Source organism: Magallana gigas, chromosome 7, assembly GCF_963853765.1.
Source record: "Magallana gigas chromosome 7, xbMagGiga1.1, whole genome shotgun sequence".
NCBI classification, from domain to species: domain Eukaryota; kingdom Metazoa; phylum Mollusca; class Bivalvia; order Ostreida; family Ostreidae; genus Magallana; species Magallana gigas.
This window is the reverse complement of record NC_088859.1, coordinates 41041541-41061136: the sequence shown is the minus strand read 5'-3', so window position 1 is coordinate 41061136 and position 19596 is coordinate 41041541. Positions and strand designations below refer to the sequence as shown.

Sequence of the window (19596 nt, the reverse complement as noted above, 5' to 3'; positions counted from 1 at the left end):
GTTCATAACCTGATATCTCGGTGATGCATCTCTCAGATAGGGGCGACTCATGAGTAGGGGATTCCCCTTATCTTCATCAGCTGATCCCCCCATCTGTCAGTGTAGCCACAGACAAAGCTCCCTGAAAGTCTATGATCCACCTGTGTGGATCCTAGATCAGATAATCTAAAGATCTCGGCCCTGGGGGATCCAGCCCATCAGGGTTATCACTAAACATACTTTGTTGGGTCATTACTGTTTGGATTCGGATAAGGAACCCCTACAAATGAGCTGTGCATTCCAGCCATAAATTAGAAAAGTGTTCTATCTGGTGTTAAAGTCAACCTTCACTATGTTTGCTGTCAATTATTTACCAGGGTTATCTTTTACATTTAATTTTTAGGGAATAAAGTTGTGTTAACCATTGAACTTGTACATGCTATAGGATCCCTTTTTATCACACTCTGATTAGAACAAAGACCTTTTCACTATAGAATCACTTTAGTCATATCATATATTCTTCAATTTGTGAGGCAAAAAAATATAGTTCTACTGATTTTTTTTTTCTGAATTAGAGCTTCTGTACGTAAATATGTGTGGTATGCACTGCTATTCATTGTAGAAATTACAGTTCCAAGATATCATTCCTATTGAAATGAAGATACACATATATAGAATTACATGTGTTTAGTTTTTGAATGGTATCTATATATGTGCTTAGTTATTTGTATTTTTGGTAGCAATGAAAGATAGAATGAATGGCATCAATGAAACACAGTTACTTTAATTCTTAATTTTTCATCGCATACTCAGTTTCATTTTTATAGCACGCATGAATTTCATGCATGGAAATTTATGTATCCATGTCTGTAAAATGACAATATTCATTACGGTATTTTCATAAGGTGTTTTCATGATTTTGAGAAATATTACACAAAGTATATCAGCTTTGATGTGAAATTCCATTAAGGTGCTATTTTGCATATACATGTAACTACGGACTGATGTTTCTACTGATTTTAATACATGTTAATACATGCTCTGTTTTGTTCTCCTCAGGATGGAGACACATGGTACCCCGACCCCTGCTCCATCTGTAACTGTAGGGAGGGACACATCACATGCTACCAGAAGCCCTGCCCAGTCTGTCCTCAGGGACAGGTCTCTATCATCCACCCCGGGGAGTGCTGCGGAAACTGTAAACCATGTAAGATTAGGTCCCTGTAATCAATGCAAAGACGGGCCTCAAAATGGAAATGACCAAATTATATTTTGTTTGTTTGTATTCTTTCTTTGAGTTCCTGTTATTTTTTTTTTTGGGGGGGGGGGGGGGTTTAAAGCAAAACTTTTTTTCTCAAGTTTTTTACTTTTTTTTATCCTGTTATTTCTGTGTTTGTACCTGTTTTGCAATGTTTTCAGTGCAGTGTGGTACAGCTTGCTCTGTATGCCGTCCAGACAATCCTGACCACTGCCTGGTCTGTAAACAGCCGGGACTACTACTACAGAGGGGGTCCTGTGTCACAAGCTGTCAGGACAACTTCTACGTCACCAGAGACGCAAAGTGTGCAGGTAATATTCTTCAAACGCTTCCAGTTACATTACACCAGGTGTTAACTGACTTTGGTGTGAAGATTTATTATAGTTTAATATTTGTTGTGAACTGGTCACAAATAATTGATATTATGTCCTCTTCACTTTTTTCTTTCCAACATCTGAAACCCTGTTTTCCCACCTCTTATACATCTAGAACATTCTCAGAAAGTTGATTTTGATGTACAGCGATGATATTTTGTTCTTGGTTGATTTGAACAAATGCACCTGTTGAAATAGTTTTTTGTTCTGTGTGATTACTTTGGGTGGGACAATCTACAAGTTTGTTGTTTCATCAGTGTGCATTTCTATGCATCTTTCATCATCATTTCTGCTGCTGACACAGAGTAAACTTTGATTGAAAGAATTTCAAACAAAGATCAAATTGTTTCTTGATTGGAATTCTCTGGTGTCTATTTCTTGCACAGAAAAAGCTGATTTCACATTCCTTGACTGTCTTTGGCACACATAATCTTTCTGCAGTTTTAGCATAAAAATTAACCAACAGATTACTGCATGTCAGAGTAGGAAAAAAAGCTTGTATTCATACAAAAACAACTACCACAGGAAGAATGATAGGCACATGATGTATTTTTTTAAAGTGCAATGATTCTAGGGACAAATCGTGACTGCTAATTCCATTAATTTTAGTTTTATCCATGATCTTGCATTATATGAGGTAATTAGAAAGGGATACAGTGGGAACCATATTGTCATCATCATTGTGCAACACCTGTTTCAAAGGGAAATCCTTTTAAATGGAATGGATAAAGAGAGATTTTATTTCGTAGATGAACTTGTATTATCTCTTTTTATTGGATTATATTACAATGAAAATAAAATTTTGTGGTGTCATCCCTATCTAGTGCATTATTTTTGAAGGAGGGGTGGCAACTTAATCTCTTAGAAACTGCTCAAACTTTATAAAACAGGAAAAGATAACATGGACATCTGCAAGTCACAAAAATTATCACAGAGACACCTTTTCCCTAATGTATACTTGTCTAGTCTCAGGAGGTAAAGGCTCTTATATACCGGTATATGTTTTATTATTACTTATGATATACCTTACCTCTGAAGTGCCTCTTATTTTAATTAAAACACGTCAGATTGTTCCATTTTGAAGAGAAAAATATATCCTGGTAAACAAAAAAATTTAACTTTACTTATTGACTGTAATATGTGATTTTAAAAAATCACAAAACAGTGAAAAGAAATACATGTAATATAGGCCATAGCAGAGTGATTCTTTCAATTTTGACATTATATAGGATGCCTATTTGTAAATGTTATTAGGGTAGATATAAAATGTCAATCCTTATCATCACATTTTTTTTTAACAAAGTACATTGATTTATTTACCAGTGGAAAGTTGATATGGCTGTTTTTGTCTATTTTACTATTGATTAATTTTTAAATCTCAATTTTTAAAATTGCCAATACTAATTTTAGAATAATGATTGACCATAACATATTTATAAAGTATTGGTAACTACCCCGGTACTTCCCCATTTCCAGAGTGCCATGACACCTGTGCCAGCTGTACTGAGGGCTCTCAGCATCACTGTATCCAGTGTAAGCCTGGGCTGCTCTGGAGGGATGGGCAGTGTGTAGCCAGGTGTGGATCCAGCTTCTATCAGGACGGGGGCCAGTGTCAGGGTAAGCTGCTTCAAATACATCGTCAGTCGATTTACAAGTATTCTTGTAAAAATATAGAGTCGGTTTCTATCAGAATGAAGGCTGTTACAACACAGCAGTATAATTTTTGTGACGATAAAGATTAGTTTGACTTTTTTGACAATAATTTGAAAGGAGAAAAGCAAAGAGTGTGTAAATGATTGTTTCTCTTTACATTACTATTATAAAAAATACTTTTCTTATTCTCAGCCTGTCATGGGTCTTGCTCAGAGTGTCTCGGTCCAAACGAAGACAGTTGTTTGTCATGTACTATTCCTGGTCAGTTACTCATGTCTGGGCGGTGCGTGAATGACTGTGGGCCTCAGTACTATGTCAGTGATCAAAAGTGCATAGGTTTGTCCTACTTTCACTAAATTCTGTTTAAGTTTATAGCAAACCATTTCACTATATTTGTGGTGCTATAGTATACCTAGTTTAGAAATATCTATTCAAACCTTTAGTTTGCTTTAAAATATTTTTGACTCTTTTCAAAACTTTGAAATTGTTTGACTCTCATATCATTTTAGCAGATGGAGATTCATCTACATTGGAATTTAATCCTACCTCTTTAAAGTTATTCTCATTTTGTTCATTGAAAATCCCTCTATAATTTATGCTGTACTTAAGTTCCCTATTTTACTATTAATTTGAAGTGAGTACATGTACTTACATGTAAATCAGCATTTCCACGGTTTTGTATTAAATTGCAAGAATATCAAATTGCAAATGCAAAACTTTTATTATAATCAAGATTCAGAAAATTAATTGTGAGATTTTAAAATCTACAAAGAGTTCTTTTCAAGATTTTATATGGATAAAAATTTCCTTCATTTACCGGTAATTCGAAATCTAGAATAATGTACTGATGCTTGACAGTGCCTGTTTTTACAGCCTGTCAGCCATCCTGTCTCAGCTGTTCCAGTGATGGGAGGTTCTGTACAAACTGTACTCAGTCCCTGGTCCTTCATAAGGGACAGTGTGTCACCGGCTGTCCCCGGGGCTACTTCATCTCCACCCAGGGGGTGTGTACTGGTAAGTTTGTTTATCATTTAACGGTCCTTTATCTTGACCCCCCATTCCCTAATCCTTGAAAGTAAGACCAAAAGAAAAACATTGCTTTACACTTGAACAAAATCTCAACACTTTAATATTATGCTTTCAAAAACACTTCTTTAGTGAATACCAGAGAGTCAAAGTTTACTTATGGTACTCAAATCAGTAACGATTCCTTAATTGGTACATGTATAAAAACCAAGTCAATATTAGGGGACCATATACCTTGGCAAGTAAAGCAGCTCTTTTCATGTTGCATTGAACTTCAAAGAATTTAAAGATAAAGTATTTTTTTACATTTTCTGATATGCCTTTCAAATTTCCAAATAGATGAATAAAATGCCTGCTCAGGAGGCATGCAACGAGGATCATTTCTTGAGTCATTAAACAAATTTAAAAGTCACCTTCAGACTTTGTATCACTTTTATAATGATAACTTCAGAAGTTAATTGGAAGGGTGTCCTCAAAAGTGTGGAAAAGTCTCCTTTTTATTCTCTTTCATTCAACACATAATTTCCAATCAGATGGTTATCAAAAAGTTATAAAAAAGGAAGCTAAATTGTAAGATGATATAGCTCTCTGTAACATTTGATGAGTGCATTAAAATTACCTTTGTTATTGATGAGACCCGTCTCTTTCACAGCTTGTCACCCGAGCTGTAAAAAGTGTACCGGGCCCCTAGAAGCTGATTGTCTGTCATGCTTGGATGGTTCTGCACTCACTGACAGGGGGCGCTGTGAGCTGGGAACCTGCGGAGACGGACATTACAAGGATGCTAATGGAAACTGTCAAAGTACACCAACCTTTACCTGATTTCACTATTAAAGCTCTTAAGTTTGGAAGGAAAGTTAGCTCTTTACATATTTTCTCCCCGTTTAGAATGCTTGTCAATTTGTTAAGATATCCATATATACAGTTTAGAATTTACACTTCATTCTAATCATAAGTACATAGTTGGTTTAATTCCAATATCTTCAGAATGTACCGGTATTTCAACACTACAGGAAATCTTTTTCTAAATCTTCCTTTTGATACTGAAGTCAACCAACTCTGTGTCAAAGACTTGCTGTCATTTCAAAGCCCATGACTATAGGCGACCTATTTTTGTGATTAAATATCAAGGTTTTTAAAAAAAACAAAACATTTTAGTTAAATTGATGAAAATTGATACATAAATTGATGGAAATATGACTTACACCATAATCTTTTGGAGTTAGATAGATATTTGTAGGCTACCCATTGCAAGTTTTCCAGAATAACCCATTCCACCTCTGTTCACCATTGTCTTTCAATGACTTCATTTATAAAAATTTTCTAAGCAACCAAGGGTATTTAATGCCATGTGCATTTAATAACATATGCTTAATTAAATTAAAAAATCAAATTGATAAAGATTTATGATGGATGAAGTGCAGTCCATTGAAGCAATGTCCTTTTATCATGTATACACTAAATGTCATTTGATTTGACATGATAAACATCAACTGAAATATTTAGTGGCTATTCTCATTCAAGAATTCATTCAGTGTGTCATTGATGTGAAGAACATACAAGCTCAGCTTTGTGTTAACAGTAAATTGTCTGTGTTAATGTGAACAGGACCAAATTCAACATTTAAACTCCTTTTAAGTCATTTCAAATGAACTGTATGCGAACATCTGTTGGATAACAATCTCCCATGGCTGAGTGAAAAATAGGACTTTATAAAGACTTTGACTGTATAGGACAAGATAGCTATAAAGACTTATCAGAGGGAAATATCAAATCTTTCAATAGTAGCCTTCAATCACTACAAACAGACCTATTCATAAAGTAGAAGTTTTACCGATACAACCAAAAAAAAAAATTCACAGAAGACCAATGTGGATGGAATGAATTCAGATCCCAAATAAAAGATGTAGTCATTTTAAAAATACAAATGCTGTTATTGAATACCTTCAAAAAGGATTTGTTTTAAGAAGTGAATGGGAAAAGCTATGAATTAACAAATACCAACACATGTATATTATTGAAGAATAATGTAGATTTTGTTAGTTAAACATTTTAGGTAGAACATTTTTCCATGAGATAATAAATACCAGTAAATGAAAATTGCCTTTATACGTGTTCTGTTAAAATTCAAATGACCAGTGTTATAAATTACATATTTTGAGTTGAACTTCTTTGTAGAATGTGAGGCGGGATGTTTGAGATGTCAGGAGGCAGAAGACAGAGAACACACGGTCTGTCTGGAGTGTCCCCGACCAATGGTAGTCTTTGACAACATCTGTGTCCGCCAGTGTCCTATTGGCCACTTCAACCAAAGCTCCATCTGCCGCAGTGAGTATATAATAAAGGGTGGATATGTTTATAAACATCATAAATCTGATTACCAAAAATAAATCTGGAGCAGACTTTTGAAAGAAGAATATGTCTAATAAATAGGGAGTAGCTGTAATTTTTCTTATAATGCTTTGTTAATCTCGATATGTGGTGTCTCCTGCAGAGTGCAGCAGTGGATGTGTGGAGTGTGCCTCCCCCGCCCAGTGTACAAGGTGTGGCCCCTCCCTCCTTCTGTCTGAGGGGGTGTGTGTCCTACAGTGTTCCCCCACCCAGACCATTGACCCACTCTACAGCGCGTGCCAAGGTAAACTATAGGATGTGTAAATACATGCAGTTTTATTTGTCAGATTTGCAAAGTGCAATTTGTACTTGCATTATTTAATGGACAGTTATTCTCTGTTGTTTGTCAGGTATTTCGGTGCATGTGCCATCATTTGTTGGAATCAGTATTGTCTGGTATTGCATGTACCATCATTTGTTGGATTCATCCACAGATTAAATATAACTGGTTTTACCATGTGACAGCAATTAATGATTGGATTTATTCAGAGGGTAATGGTCCCTTGAAATTAGAGTTATTTGTTTATTTGCAGACTGCCCTGTGAACTGCCTGAGCTGTTCCACATCAGCAGACTGTGCTCATTGCGATGACACCACCTACCTCAAAATGGGTACCTGTGTCTCCGACTGTGGGCAGGGCTTTTATCAGGATCCCCACTCCAGACAGTGCACAGGTAAAATCCATGATTAATCAGATTGCTACAAATCTCTTTCAATTTCATGCACAGTTTGAAAATGTATGCTCAGATTGTTCTTTCTTGCAGCCAATCACCATAGGCCTACTTTACAAGTTCTGGGACAGATCCAGGTGCAACAGGGAGGGAGAACTAGAATTCCTGGCAATATGGTCTCCCTGTCTGATTCAGACACGTCAAAAGATGACCTTCAGTTGGTAGTGACCCAGCCTAGTGACATTGGGACACTGGTCAAGGCCATTCAAGGAAATGATGGGATTTTGAAGTCAGGGGATACATTGTCTCTAGTAGATTTGGAATCTGGAAAAATTCACTTCCTTCATAAAAATGGGGCTGGCAGAAAAGGTGAATTCTTAAGATCAGCAAATTAAATAGCATATTTAGCTACAGTAAAACTTGCTTAGTACGAACATGAATATAGCGAATTCTCAGATGTAGCGAAGTTTTTTTGAGTCCCCGGTAAAATTCTTAACAAATCTTTGCAAAATTAAGCGGCTATAACGAATTCAGATATAACAAATTTACGAATATAGAGAACTGATTTTGAGTCCTGTAGAGGTGAATAATAGCGGAATTTAACACTTTTATAATGAATTTCTTTACAATTTAAAATGTTAGCACTACCATTTAACAAAATAGTTTCAATGAATTTATTTTCATATAAATTTTTTAATTCACAATCCGATTATTAAAGGTATCAAAGTAATGCATTTTTATTTTTATTTTAAGCCCCAATTACCAAAAATTATAGTCTGGTGAAAGAATACAGGTATATTGAGAATTTGCTATAGCTATTATTACGAATTCGTTATACGGATATAACGAATTATGGATATAATGAAGTAAATCCATTGGTCCCTTGGACTTCGCTATAACTGAGTTTTACTGTACTTACTTAGCAACTTATTAAAAAGTTTCTAATAGCAAACAATATCGGACAAAATTTTTGCATATTAGTTTTTTTACCATATGAAATTCATGAAAAGGTTATTGTATGGATATATTGTATTTTGTGTAGCTAAATCATATCAATTGTTATTTTGATAACAGGTAAAATTGTTTTGAGAGTCAGTGATGGCCAACTTTACAGCAATGAAAAGGAGCTCCACATTGTGGTTATTCCCAAACACTTGCCATATCTACGGAAGCATGAGTCTCTGTTGGCTTTCCTGAATAATGAGACCACCATTGGACCCCAGCAGGTGGACATTGGTGTAGACAGCTTAGAGGATACAGTAACCATCACATTGTTACAGGGTAAATACTCATCGTGGGTTTCCATCAAACACCATTTTAAAACAGTAATTAAAATGATGTACAGATCATCTGCAATTTCTTTTTTCTTGATGGTTGTTGTAGGACCAAGTCATGGACAAATTGTGAACAAAGTACACAATGTTTCTGTGTCAGAGATCACTCTGAAGGACTGGACCAATGAAAAACTTGCATACAAAATAGGAAATTCCAAGGCAACATCTGATCAAGCATTGTTCCAGATATTTGATGGCTACCACACCTTAAACTTTCTGTTGGATATAACAATCAGAAAACAAGTAATGCATCATATTCATACACAGTATCTATTTCTATCATTAAAGGTATTTTTTTTTAAAGCTTGTATATATGTATGTCTGATTGGATAACAGATTTCAAAAATGTTATATTTAAAGGTGATAAAAACATTGATTTCATTGGTTTACAGGAAGATATACTGCCAATGATTCTTCAGAATAACATGGGTCATGTGATCAAAGGTCAGATGTTGCAGTTGACCTCTGAACTTTTGAGTGCAAAGGTCATGGATACCACCAATGCTCCCTCTGATGACATCATATTTACACTGTCACCTCCAGTCAACAACCCAAAAGAAGGTTTGCTTTTATTCCATTGATGTCAATGTAGGGGAAATGAATTATCCTTTATCTTTGTGTGATTATGATGTCATGAACCATTAGGTAATTTCAAATTCTTTTTAAAGGTCAGTTGACGATGATTGTACATCAGCCAGAAGATGGGCCAGGAAGAGGCTGGGAAGATGTAGGAGGTGGGAAAATGTCCGCTAAAATGTTCCGGTTTTTACAGAGGGACATTGATGAAGGAAGGATCTGGTATAAACACATGGGGGCCTCAGCTGATGACGACTTCTTTACATTTGAGGTCTGGATGTAAAAGATTTTTTTATTGTATATGTAAAAATGATAAAGACTTAGTTTGTTGGGTATTTCTTTTCTCTAATATTCTCAAAATTCAACTTAACTGATCATATTTTGCCTACAAAATTTACAAGGCATACTGTATACTGGGGAATATTCTCCCCTGTTTCATTTTTACCTCTTTTGTCTGCAGGCGAATTTAAAACTGGGCAAATTCAGATGTTTAAAATTATCTTTCTTTTAATCCAATTGTGTTATGGCAAATTCAAGATGAGGGAAAACTAGTTGCAAGTGTAGAAGGGTGAAAAAATCACAGGGTGAAAAAAATCCATTAAACAGTATTTATTGAAATTCTAGTGAAAAAATTTATGTCTTCCATTTTTCTTAATTCCAGGTTTCTGACACAGCTAGCCAGCCCAATATCTTAAGAGACCAAGTGTTCCATATCCAGGTTATGGAGGAGGAAGTTACCACAGCAGTTCCCACCCCCGCGCCTGGAAGTAAATTGGGAATATCAGTATGTGCAGCAACATTTTTTCCAACACTTTATTTTTCTCAACTCTTTTTGGAACTGGTAAAAGATTCTTAACCCTAAATTTCTGTATTTCCTGCTTAAGGGTACAAAAACTTTTATCTATAGGTGTTGGAAAATCATGTGACACCCATCAGTAGTACAAACCTGGCATTTCAAGACAGGGACACAGAGGACAAAGATATTGTCTACAGCATCGTCAAACCTCTGGCCCCGGGGGAAGGGACTATTGAATACGTATCACATCCATTCACTCTAATAACCAGCTTCTCCCAGGAAGACATCAACAATAACAGAATCATGTACAGACCACCCCCAAAAGAACTTGGGGCTCAAGAAAGGGAGTTCTTTTTCACATTTACAGGTAAAAAAAAAATTACATTTGTATTTTATATTTCATGTTATAAACACATTAGAAAGTTTTGTTCGTGAATTGCAAAAGTCTTTTGTTTGTGTTTTAGTATCAGATGGAAGCACAAATTACACGAAGGAGGAGCGTTTTATCATCAGAGTTATTCCTGTCAACAATGAGCCTCCCCAGTTTGCGTACAGGAATGCCCCAGTACAGGTTACTAGGGGAGGGAGTGCTCCCCTGGGACTCCCAGTCCTTGAGGTGATGGATCCTGACACTTCTTTGGAGGATCTAAAGTTTACTCTCACTGTAATGCCAAACCATGGACAAATGGAAAAAATCTTGAATACCAGTAAAGTCTATATGAGACAAGGTAAGATAAAAGATTTTATGGGTTAATTTGTCAAGGTTATTATGGCTCTTTAGGTTAAGATTTATTGAGGAACTTGATTATGCATTCACTATTTTATTTTGAATTTCAATATTCAAATATATTCAAACAATTCTATGATACACTGTAATGAATTCAAATACTGTTGTTTCATCAATATCCATCCAAAAAATATGTAGATTTTGTTGTTGAGTTGATCCATGAAATCAAACATTGAAATGTATGTGACAACAGATTTTATTGAGGAAACCAGTGTCCTAGATATCAACATATCCTTAGATGGTCGATTTTTCTAGATCCACGAAAATTAATCCCCACAGTTATTAATCAAAACACAGTATTAATTCTTAGAACTTGCTGCAGGTGATGAGTTTACTTACCACGAGATCCAGACCAACTCCTTCCAGTACACCCAGGATAAGTCTCACCCCGCCCGGTCTGATCAGCTAGAGGTTACGGTCAGTGACGGAGTTCATCAGGTGACCTCTCAGATCCAGGTGTCAATCATCAGTGTAGATAACTCGGCTCCAGTTCTGTTATCCACTGCTACCTGTAGAGTGCTGGTCAAAGAAGGTAATTGTATTAAATACTGCAAATAATTTAAAGGTCAGGAGAATGACCTTTAAAAAAGTAAATTTAATCAAGCTTTAGACAGCAAATCATGTATAAATGTTATACACTGTACTTTGAACATCATTTTCTCAATTATCTTAAAATTTGGATGTTATATGTGCAGTACATGTACTTACATTGTTGTATATTTTAGGAGACACTGTTGTCCTGAGGAGGACAGAGCTGGGGTTTATGGATGAGGAGGACAGTGATGAGAGATTGAGGATCATCCTAAACTCCTACATCGCTCATGGCTCCTTCAAGTACAAGGCTGCCAGGCTGCTACAGAAGGGCTCCTCCTTCACTCAGCAGGATGTCAATGATGACCTCATCAGGTAGCCTGATCTCTACTCACAAGAGAGACTGAGTCAAAAAATAAGTTTACTTCATAAACATGTTTTCTGAGTATCATATTGCAGACTAATAAAATCAAATAGCAAGAGTTTGATAGATGTCTTTTTTGGGAGTTGATTTTAATCAATTCTCCTCTGCAGTTACTCTGGCAAACCGCAACTGAAATAGTGTTTGGACCTAAGCACAAATCATCACCGCTGACAAGAATTAGTTCTTGAAAATAATTGATAAATTCAATGTAATGTACGTTGAAGCATTTTTTTTAAAGGAAACTTATTTATAAATACCTAAGAAATACATGTAGTCAGATTTTAAATAGGACGAACGATTTAGAAGTTTTTTGCAGTTGTATGTATTCCTACGCCAGAGTTCAATATAGTCTTGTTCAACCATCGGCTGTCTCTGTACATCTCCGACAAGCAGAGAGTCAGTCTATATTTAGAGGTCGCATCATCAAGCTATCACGTGACCTGGTATCTCTTACTTGTCAGAGATTAACGGAGACAGCCGAGCATTCTGGTTGAACGAAACTAGAGTTCATTATTGGTTGGATCCATACACTTTTTGAAATATTTCGAATACCAATACATAGTTTGATGAAATCAATTCTCTTTTTAAATATTACACAACATGATTCATAAGAGGTTTTTTAGAAATTCTTGTCGGAAAAGTCCGAGGATCCATATTATAAAAATGTGCATAATTCAAATAGAGATTATAAACTACCGGTACTTGCCAAGCAAAAGAACATATCGTTGATTTTAAGATAAATAATAATCATTTTTTTTCTTTTTCAGCTATTCTGCAGACAAGGAGATTGGAATTCAGCCAATCACAGAAGTTCTTGTTTTAAATGTAACCGACAGCAAACAGAATTTGTTACCCAATCAGGTTTTGTCTATTGTTGTGGAGCCAGTGGATAACCAACCTCCCTCTGTTGTTGTTGGGAAAAATATCAAGGTATGTTTTTTTTTCATCTTCATCAGATTTCCCCTGATTTGCTAGTAATGCAGTCATAAAATGATTTTCACTTTACTACTGGGTACTGAATAATATGATATACCGGTACCTAGCTTTTGTGTGGTAATACTTTCAGGTGGAGGAAGGTGGGACTGTGTCTGTCTCCCTGAATAACATCAAAGCTACAGACATGGACAGTTCTGTTGCTCATCTCACCGTACACATCAAAGTACGACCCAGCTTTGGGCGCATAGTCTCAACAAGGACCGGTATGGAGTTTTATTGTAAAATGTTCAAGGTAGAAATATAACTAGGACTTTAAATATCTGCTGAATAAATATGAATATAAGTATTGTCATTATTATGTGATATGATAACTGTAGATTCTTTATTAAATGCAAGAAACTAATATCTGTGTAAAATTGCAAAAAACAACACTCTTGGATTTTAAATTCTTGCTTTTATTTTTTCAGACAGATTGGTGCTTGCAATTTGATACAAGACAGCAGAATTAATTACCTAATTTAAGGAATTTACAGTATTAGATTTGTTTTGTCTTTTTCAGAAGCTGCCTCTGAATTGGCACAAGGGCCGTCCATCGTTTCTTCCTTCACACTGCAGGATATTGTAGAGGGATACATTTACTATGAACAGAGTGACCACAGCAACAAAGAGCCGGTGGCTGATGGATTCCTGTTTACTGTTACCGACGGCAACAACACCACGCCCTACTACAGGCTCAATATTACAATCAGTGTAAGCACCTATCCCAAAATTAAAGATTCTTGTTTCTTAAATGAAGGATAATGTTTCTTGTGTATTCATTCATATTTTATTCAAAATGACATTTCAAAATTACATATTTACTGGTGCGTATGAATAAAACTGAAATTTAACAGTCCAGTATTTTTGTAGCTTGTCAACGACGAGAAACCCACTCTGATAACTGAGCAGCTGTTTGTCAGGGAGGATAACTCTGTACCCTTGACCAATGCCTCCCTGTACATTGTTGATTTAGACACGCCCCCAAGAGATCTCATTCTGACTGTCACCTCAGCTCCCTCACAAGGTCAGAATCAATCTTATTAGTTGATTGTGGTTAAAATCAGTATACTGGAAGTCTAATGACAACACAGATTAGCGTTATTACTACTTGTACTTTTTTTCTGCTGCACAGGAGTTCTGGGTTTCAAAACGAATTCCAGACACCCATCACCCATAATCAAGGAGCTAATTAAAGGACATAGATTCACCTATCAGGTAAGGATCTTTTTTAAACAGTACCTGTGTTTTTTATGTCTCTGGTTTGAATAAGTAAGGAAGTGATTTGAGTTCATGTTGATTTGTTTCCAGAATGTTTTGGATGAGCTGATTGTGTACAGACACAGTGTAGGCAATGTGAAGGGGGACTACATCTCCCTCAGTGTATCTGATGGAGACTTCCAGGCTGAAGGGACCCTGACCATTGTGATAGGGATTGTCAATGATGAAACCCCCAGGATGTCAGTCAACAGGGGTCTCAGAGTCAACTCAGGTGAGGATTTAAGAAATCTCATTGCTGCTGAAATTAATTATTGTCTGTACAATCTGTCCTTCTGGCTTTAACTGTAATCTTCCTCCTAACTTTTGTACTACTGTGGTTTCATTAATTTTCGTGGGTATCAATTTTCGTGGATTTTCTGAAAACCACAGTTTCAAGGATACGTAATTTCGTGGCCAATGATCCTATCAATACAAAATGTTAGTTGAAATTGAACTTCAATGAACAGTAAATTTCGTGGATCAACTTAACAACGAAATCCACGAAAATTGGTATTCAACGAAAATTGATGAAAACACAGTATGCAAGATAAGGCAATGACTGTACGATGATGAAAATGTGACTGAATGGCATGGCTCTGTCATGCAGTCACCTTTCCAGACCTCACAGTTAACATTCAGTTGACTGAATGGCAGAGGTTCATCCTGTAAAGGTTCATGGTAATTCTTTAAAGGTCAATTTAATTTAATACTAGTAAGTAATTTATTCGAGTACATAAGAATACATTGAATCGGCACAGCAGGCACAATGCCTATATATGTTCTCTCCCACGTCCAACTTGAACCATTTGATTAAGAGATGAAAATTATTACGGTAATTCTTCTACGGGGCATAATGATGGTTATGGTGCATCTATTTAACATGTCTCATGATTTTAATACTTTGAATAATATTCCCCATGTTGATTGATTTATTCATAGGATCATCCACATTCATCAAGTCTAAGGACCTCCAGTCCACGGACATTGACTCGGAGGACTCCATGTTACTGTACACCATCACCCAGGACTCTCCAGCAGGCCACCTACAGTACGTCAAGGGAGGCCACTCCGAGCGGATCTCCTCCAAGGGACCAATTAGAACCTTCCTACAGTCTGACATCAACAGCGGATACATACAGTACGTCCATCAGTCAGGGGAGATGACTGGGGTTGTACTGTTCAAATTTGATGTGGAAGACAGTGAAGGCAATAAACTTATTGATCAAGATTTCTTCATAACTGTTATAGGTAAGGGAGTATTTCGCATGACCATCTTTCTCTTCTTCTCTCGATTTGTGATTGTGTCATATTTAGCTGTGTATTCTATTTAGCTTATCAGCTTCTGCTAAATCAAACACATCACTAAATGTCATATGTAACAATGTCAAGTGAAATAAATTAATAAATATACAGTAAAGTAATTCAAATGTGTTCTTGTGCCAAATATTGTACAGGCAAAAAATAATACCTTCACAGTATTTCTGTAGTTATATTGTTGTTTTTATTTTCAGAGGACAGACACCCTCCTCAGGTAGTAGCCAGCAGAGAGTTAACAGTAAGGGAGGGGTCGAGTGCCAGGCTCACCTCCGAGTTCCTGTCCTACACTGACGTAGACTCGGAGCCGGCATCCCTCCAGTACTTCCTGGTATCAGCACCTCACCTAGGTCATCTAGAACTCACAGGCAACCCAGGTATAGAAATTATTGGTGTTTATAAATTTTGTACAATGCATTAATCTGAAGAACAAATGAACTCTTGTTAAACAAAGGAATTAAATTTGCTTCCATATTTTGGTATATCTTTTGAATGACAGAGTTTTATTTCAATAGGTGTACCAGTGTCTGAGTTCAGCCAGTCAGACTTGGCAGCTAACAGTGTGATGTACTACCACACTAGTCCTACCGAGGAATACATGGATGCTTTCACTTACACTGTCACAGACGGAACAAATGAGGTAGTCTATCTATAGCTCAATTCCTGAGATTTACTAGTCAATGGCTCCCTGGATAAGCACGCTTTACATGTAATTTTGATTTGTTTCAGGTGACCCACAAGTTCACAATCACCATTACCCCGGTGGATGATGAAATTCCTCTGGTGATCAACAATGGCCTGACAGTACAGGAAGGAGTGAGGAAACTGATCACAGAGTTTGAATTGAAGGCACTGGACAAGGACACTGAGGTAAGTGATTATTAATAGGAAGGCTGTTAGATTACAAGTAGAATAAGGGTAATGGAAACTCATTGCAGCAAAGGTGCCAAATATTACTTGACTTTACTTTTTAAAAAACAACAGTTGAGTACTTTAAGGAGTAGAATCAATATCATCTGTTATGATTTTGTTTCATATGCTCTGTTGATTACATAAATTTCTGCACACTTATCTAAATGTGAAGGATTTGTATGTTTCAGGAGAGACACCTTCTGTTCACCATTGTGAATCCCCCAGTCCACGGCTCCTTACAGACCCGGACAGACAGTGGCTACCACTCCATCACCAGCTTCACCATGGCAGACATCTACAACAACAGAGTCAGCTACCTACACGATGGCAGTGAGACTCAGACCGACAGCTTTGCCTTCACTGTCACTGACGGTACCACTAAGATGTTCTCCATGCAGAGAGATGGTCGGAGAGGGGATATAAGTGTTCCCTCACCAAATCCCCAGGTACTTACTCATTCATTGTGTCTGACTAAACAAAAATAAAATTTGACAAACTATAAATTACACTCAAATGCAAGGATGTATTGCATTTTGCCTTCTTTTTGCAGAGTTTTGATATAAAAGTTCTTCCAATGGATGATGGCACTCCAGTTTTACATACAAATCTTGGTCTCCAATTCTTAGAGCATTCTAATGGACAGGTGTGTAACTGTGGTCTTGATCTAAAATCTTAAAAAGATTTGTGCACAAGCTACATGTATACATCAATTTCCTGCAAGTGGTAAATTATAGCCATGTTTGAATGAAAGTAAAACAATTTAATATCTTAAGGCATTGTTTTATGTATCCTTTTGTAGATTGCAAACTTTATCACCAACAAGGAGCTACTAGCAACAGATGTTGACACTGCAGCCGACAGACTTATGTACCATGTGATGCGACAGCCTCGTTATGGGCAACTAGAGAAAACGGAATCACCAGGACAACCCATATCTGTGTTCTCACAAGGTACATAGGTGACTTCTTGAACTCACTTCTCTACAGTAAAACTCTGTTATAGCGAAGTCCTAGGGCACAATGTATTGATTTTACTTCGTTATATCCATAATTCGTTATATCCATATAACGAATTTGTAATAATAACTTTAGCAAATTCATTTTATACATGTTTTCTTTCACCAGACTATTATTGTTGCTAATTAAGGCTTAAAATAAAAATACATACTTGTGTTACCTTTAATAATCGGATTGTGAATTGAAAAATTTATATGAAAATAAATTCATTCAAACTATTATGTAAAATTGTAGTGCAAATGTTTTAAACTGTAAAAAATTGTTATAAAAATGTAAAATTTCTATATTATTCACCTCTACGGGATTCCAAATCAGTTCGCTATATCTGTAAATTCGTTATATATCCGAATTCGTTAAAACCGTAAAATGTTGCAAAGATTTGTTAAGAATTTTACCGGGGACTCAAAATAAACTTCGCTATATCCAAGAATTTGCATTATCTGTGTTCGTAATAAACGAGTTTTACTGTATTTCTTTCTAAATGAGATGTAACTCTGCAATATATATAATTATATAGAATTTATCAGATGCATAGATATCAATATACAAGAACCACAAATACTTCTAGTACTTTGGATATTTAATCTGATTTTATGTGTAGAGATATTTAATAATGGAATTTTTCATGACATTTTATGCTTATCTTTAGATGATGTGAACAATCAGCTGATTCGCTATGTGTTGACTGGGGATATCTCTGTAGCCAAGGATGAGTTTGTGTTTGACCTGATGGACAGCAAGCCCAACAGAGTAACAGACAACACCTTCTACATCTCCTGGTCCTACATAGAGTTCAATCAGGTCCTGATCAATGTGACGGAAACTTCAGGCATTGTCCAAGTCCCTGTCAACCGCAAGGGCAATCTGAAACAGGTATCTGGTACATATTTACCTATTAAAAAAGAACCGGTAATTAACAACTTTGCAATTGAAATTAACTGTCTTTTTTAAAGAGAAAGATTGTTGAGGTTTTTAAGAAACAATCACTGCTGAATTTGATTTTTGTACTGGTATATATTGTATATATATTTTGTGTTTTTATTAGTACTGCGTGGTATCCTGTAGAACAGTCCCATTAACTGCTACCTCTCAGTCTGTCTCCTCCAGACCAGGCACTCAGGACTTTGTGGAGAAAACAGGACAGGTACTTAGGATAGATTTTAATTTAAAGAATAGGCTAATAAGGTCTATATCTGTGTCTACCTGTAACATCAATATCATTGTTTTCTATAACAAAGCTTTTCAAGACACTATGAAATTTCTTATTCTCATTTTTACTTCACATGATGTGTACATTCACAGATCCAGTTTGAAGAGTGGCAGGATTCAAAGATGTGTAATATCATCATCAACGATGACTCCCTGTATGAGGGAACAGAAACGTTTTCTGTAGAGATCTTCCAACCTATCTACACTCTCCTAGGAAGGAAGAATAGAGCCACTGTATCAATACTGGACTCTGAAGATGGTGGGTCAATTGTTTTCCTGAAAAGGTCTTCAAAAGCAGAGAATTTCCTTTTAAGATTTTACAGCCTTATCCTAAGAAATTGCTCATCATAAAAGCATTTGTTTTTCAGAACCCCTCCTCCAGTTCAATCAGTCTGTCTATCACCTCAGTGAAAATGATGGATATTTTCATGCTGCCATTTCAAGATCAGGTAATAGCCTCCATAATTTCATTGAGACCTTCTCTTAATTCCCTTTTTTACTCGTTGTGTACTGTTGACTAACCTGTGGGGTTAGGGTTGTCTCTGACTGATGGTTACCTGTCTGTATATTAGGTGATGTGAGTGACAGCGTGTCTGCCGTCTGTTACACCGTCCCCCTGACCGCCCGTGGGAGCAGTGTGGACAGACTTGAGTCTGGCTCGGATTACATCACCAGGCAACGCTCCAACAGGAACAGGGTCGTCTTTCCAGCTGGGGTTACCAGTGCTACGTGTAGCATCAAGGTAAAATAGTACAGCAGTCATAACCCTTATAGACCCACCTTATTTTATGTTTCTTATCATTGTTAAATTTAGTCTATTTTGGGATGTACTGAGAACATTTTTATAATATTAATCATCTTGGCTGTTCTTGGAAACTTTTCTTTTGTATTCAGAAGATCATACCCTGGAGCTGTTGCCTCTAATTTTTTGATTTATCCATGAATAGACTTGTACAGTAGTATGTGTAATATTTGTCAGGTGATAGATGACAGCCTTTTCGAGAGTCCCGAGGAGTTTGAGTTGAGGCTCTCAGATTCCTCATACAATGCCAAGATAGGGACTCTGTCCTCAGCAACAGTCATCATTGATGGCCCTAATGATGGTAAATCTTT

At 36.4% G+C, this 19596-nt stretch overlaps 1 protein-coding gene across 1 annotated transcript in view; it reads left to right on the top strand.

Moving 5' to 3' along the window:
• Positions 1–19596, top strand: part of LOC105329796 (extracellular matrix organizing protein FRAS1) — a 46133-nt gene that overhangs the window by 18794 nt on the left and 7743 nt on the right. Inside the window, exons 12-49 of the mRNA XM_066067329.1 lie at positions 1039–1186; positions 1399–1548; positions 3088–3228; positions 3457–3600; positions 4138–4278; positions 4943–5092; positions 6469–6618; positions 6785–6925; positions 7215–7355; positions 7446–7721; positions 8427–8633; positions 8736–8929; positions 9079–9247; positions 9355–9533; positions 9924–10046; positions 10170–10425; positions 10523–10786; positions 11168–11377; positions 11571–11751; positions 12568–12730; positions 12867–12999; positions 13296–13486; positions 13646–13799; positions 13908–13990; positions 14084–14264; positions 14972–15280; positions 15544–15723; positions 15862–15986; positions 16076–16216; positions 16447–16704; positions 16809–16901; positions 17058–17208; positions 17924–18147; positions 18320–18418; positions 18577–18742; positions 18852–18932; positions 19056–19225; positions 19463–19586. Coding sequence (XP_065923401.1) covers positions 1039–1186; positions 1399–1548; positions 3088–3228; positions 3457–3600; positions 4138–4278; positions 4943–5092; positions 6469–6618; positions 6785–6925; positions 7215–7355; positions 7446–7721; positions 8427–8633; positions 8736–8929; positions 9079–9247; positions 9355–9533; positions 9924–10046; positions 10170–10425; positions 10523–10786; positions 11168–11377; positions 11571–11751; positions 12568–12730; positions 12867–12999; positions 13296–13486; positions 13646–13799; positions 13908–13990; positions 14084–14264; positions 14972–15280; positions 15544–15723; positions 15862–15986; positions 16076–16216; positions 16447–16704; positions 16809–16901; positions 17058–17208; positions 17924–18147; positions 18320–18418; positions 18577–18742; positions 18852–18932; positions 19056–19225; positions 19463–19586 — 6391 coding nt within the window. The remainder of the gene's footprint in view (positions 1–1038; positions 1187–1398; positions 1549–3087; positions 3229–3456; positions 3601–4137; positions 4279–4942; positions 5093–6468; positions 6619–6784; positions 6926–7214; positions 7356–7445; positions 7722–8426; positions 8634–8735; positions 8930–9078; positions 9248–9354; positions 9534–9923; positions 10047–10169; positions 10426–10522; positions 10787–11167; positions 11378–11570; positions 11752–12567; positions 12731–12866; positions 13000–13295; positions 13487–13645; positions 13800–13907; positions 13991–14083; positions 14265–14971; positions 15281–15543; positions 15724–15861; positions 15987–16075; positions 16217–16446; positions 16705–16808; positions 16902–17057; positions 17209–17923; positions 18148–18319; positions 18419–18576; positions 18743–18851; positions 18933–19055; positions 19226–19462; positions 19587–19596) is intronic.